General features: G+C 47.6%; 1 protein-coding gene across 1 annotated transcript; it reads left to right on the top strand.

The window, feature by feature from the left end:
- The first annotated feature begins 298 nt into the window (after nt 1-298).
- KRTAP4-1 (keratin associated protein 4-1) lies at nt 299-742 on the top strand. Its single transcript, XM_075561805.1, has one exon. The coding sequence runs from the start codon at nt 299-301 to the stop codon at nt 740-742; it is 444 nt and encodes a 147-aa protein (XP_075417920.1).
- Nucleotides 743-2,952: the final 2,210 nt, after the last annotated feature.

Raw genomic sequence — 2,952 nt, 5'->3', positions numbered from 1 at the left:
GCTTTGAAATTAGATGATACACCTAAGAAAACAAGAGATGATTCAGTTGGATGGACTAGTTTGGGTAAACCCTAACACAGAGAAAGGAAAAATGCATTCCGTCTAACTTTTATATACATTCACACACAATTAACTAACTGGTAATTGCCTATGTGATCATAGAAATAATTACAAGGAAACAGCCATTAACAGGGTGACGGTGGATCTCAGCAGGGTATAAAAGGGGAGCTGGGGCAAGGAGACTTCCAAATTTCATAGCCTCCTGTAAACACACCCAGAACCTCCATCCTCTGTTATCATGGTCAACCCCTGTTGTGGCTCTGCCTGCTCTGACCAGGGCTGTGGTCAAGGCCAGGAGACCTGCTGCCGGCCAGCTTGCTGCCAGACTACCTGCTGCCAGACTACCTGCTGCCAGACAACCTGCTGCCGCCCCAGCGGCTGTGCATCGAGCTGTTGCCGTCCAGTCTGCTGCCAGACCACCTGCCGGCCCACCTGTGGCTCATCTAGCTGCTGCCGTCCAATCTGCTGCCAGACCACCTGCCGGCCCACCTGTGGCTCATCTAGCTGCTGCCGTCCAATCTGCTGCCAGACCACCTGCCGGCCCACCTGTGGCTCATCTAGCTGCTGCTGTCCAATCTGCTGCCAGACCACCTGCCGCCCCAGCGCCTGTGTGCCTAGTTGCTCCCCAATCTGCTGTCAGACCACCTGCTTTGGTACAACTTCCTGTCGTCCCAGCTGCTGAATCTTGTTAAGCCTCAGTCCTATCTGACATTCAACCATGAGCTTCCCACTGTCTTATCCACATAAGCCAGTCATTCAGATACACTTTTCTCTGTTTTAAATGGCCACCAGCTTGATTATCTTGTATTAATAGGCAACTGGAGAGAGGCCACCCTCTCACCCCGCTAACTACCACTCACCTCTCCCATGCATTCCTTGAATATGTGATATGGCGGACAAAACCCCTGTGCCCACGAGGGTGAGGCTTGCCTCGACCTTCACAGTTGTATGTCCGTGCTGTCTGTCTCAATAAATTCTACTTTGGCATCGGAATCCTTGCATGCTTTAATTGCTGTTGAGAGTCGATTGCTACTTTCTCCTTTAGTTTTGTTTTTTCCAAGATGAAGAGAGCTTGGGTTTTGTGAAAATGGAATAAATTTTGCAAATCTTATCTAATATTCATATTATAGACGTCCTTTGTGTATTTTTCAAAATACAACAACCCATTTTACTTGTCTTATTTAGTCAACAAAAATAATTGATCACCTGCCATGTCTATGGCACATTCATGCCTCCAAGAATCATATCAAGATATGTGATCCATAGTTCCTTCCTCCAAGGGGCCTGGAATTGAATCTTGGAAATAAGAGGAGGGTCCAAGGGAAGTAGATTATAGTATATGGGTACTATTGATCATAAGGGGACATTTTTGTTTGGAGGAAAGTTAATAGAGGGGGGTGTGCTTTTTAGAAATAGAATGTGTTAAGTTAGTAAACTCAACGAAAATGCACACATCTACAAAATAAAGATGAAGCAGAGGTGACAAGGACGTGCTTGAATTCATGTGATGCCAAGAGCAGATGAGCCCATGAAATCAAGTGCAATTGACCAACTATGGCAGAGACTCAGCCTCTCTGGCCTCATCCAGCCCCTTTGTTTGATGGTGTTCTTTTTAGCTGCTGTCGAGTCAGCTTTGACCCATGCTGACTCAGATACCACAGAACAAACATTGCGTGATTCCTCACCATCTTTACTACCCTGGCTGTACTTTGCCTTCCACAAAAGAGGCTCTTCCAGCACTGTATTTGACAATACGCTGTTGCGGTCCGTAAGATTTCCCTTGTTTAATTGTGGCAAGTAGATGAGGCTTTTCTTCCCAGCCTGTGTTCTTCTGGGAGCTCTGCTAATATCTGTCCACCATTGGTGACCCTGCAGATCATTTCAATACCAGTGCCATGGTGTCACAGAAATATGCAAACAAACATGGTGCAACCAACTGACAGGTGGGGTAGCACTTTAACGATGCTCTGCAAAGATGTCCTAATTAATGGGGAGGCTAAGAGTCAAAGGAGAACTCATACATGGCCAAGTAAACACCCCCTCCTGGGAAGTTGAGGGAGATGGAAGCAGGGTTGACTGGCGGGCAGGGATGGTTTGTAAGAGGGAAGGATTTAGGCTGTGCTTGAAAGCTGCGCACAGAGACTGTGCTCTTGGGGTGTTCTGAGATCCTGCCGATTTCCTGTGTCTCAGGCAGACTCGGTCATGTTCCGGTAAACAACCCCAATGCTTCCTGCAGTTACGTTGCTTCACTTGTCTTATCGGATGCCATTTCCACGCGAAAAGAAGACGCACGGACAGGAACTGAATAAGCCGATAGAAGAAGGCAATCATGAGAGGAGAAGGACCGAGCGAACACTAAAAGCCCTTGTCATCGCATCCACTGACTCACAGAGACTCCGTTGGCCAGAGCAGGGCCTCCTCCCTCAGGATTTCTCAGTCTGTGAATCTTTCACGGAGGCAGGCCGTCACACCTTCCTCACACGGAGCTGCTGGTGTGTTGGAACCAGTAACTTTAGCACTTTAGCCACCACACTATCAGAGATCCTAAGAAAACACTGTGGACAGTGTAAAATGGGAAGACTATATCCTTTCCGAACAAATGCTCATCATTTTGAAAAATCAAAAGGTATGGGTAGGAGAGCAATAGGCGGTGACCCGGGAAAACAGCAAGCGGAAGCACAGCTGTGGTGGAACCCCGCTGAGTAGGACTGGTCAGCCGTGTACAAATGACCGATTTCGAATTTAATGGGCTGGATAGTCACAATAATGGGTTCATAATGTAACACCAGTAACTGTCACAATGTGTCTGATGGGCAACGCATGTTGTTCAGACACGTTATCCATTCTGGCTCCACTCAGTTGAAGATGCAGTGCTGCCAGTGGCCTGGCACA

This window comes from Tenrec ecaudatus, chromosome 10, assembly GCF_050624435.1.
Source record: "Tenrec ecaudatus isolate mTenEca1 chromosome 10, mTenEca1.hap1, whole genome shotgun sequence".
Lineage (NCBI taxonomy): Eukaryota > Metazoa > Chordata > Mammalia > Afrosoricida > Tenrecidae > Tenrec > Tenrec ecaudatus.
The sequence above is the reverse complement of the archived record's forward strand: the minus strand, read 5'-3'. Positions and strand labels throughout refer to the sequence as shown.

Coding starts and splice junctions, on each gene's coding strand:
- KRTAP4-1 (XM_075561805.1), top strand. CDS start 299: ATGGTCAACCCCTGTTGTGGCTCTGCCTGCTCTGACCAGGGCTGTGGT.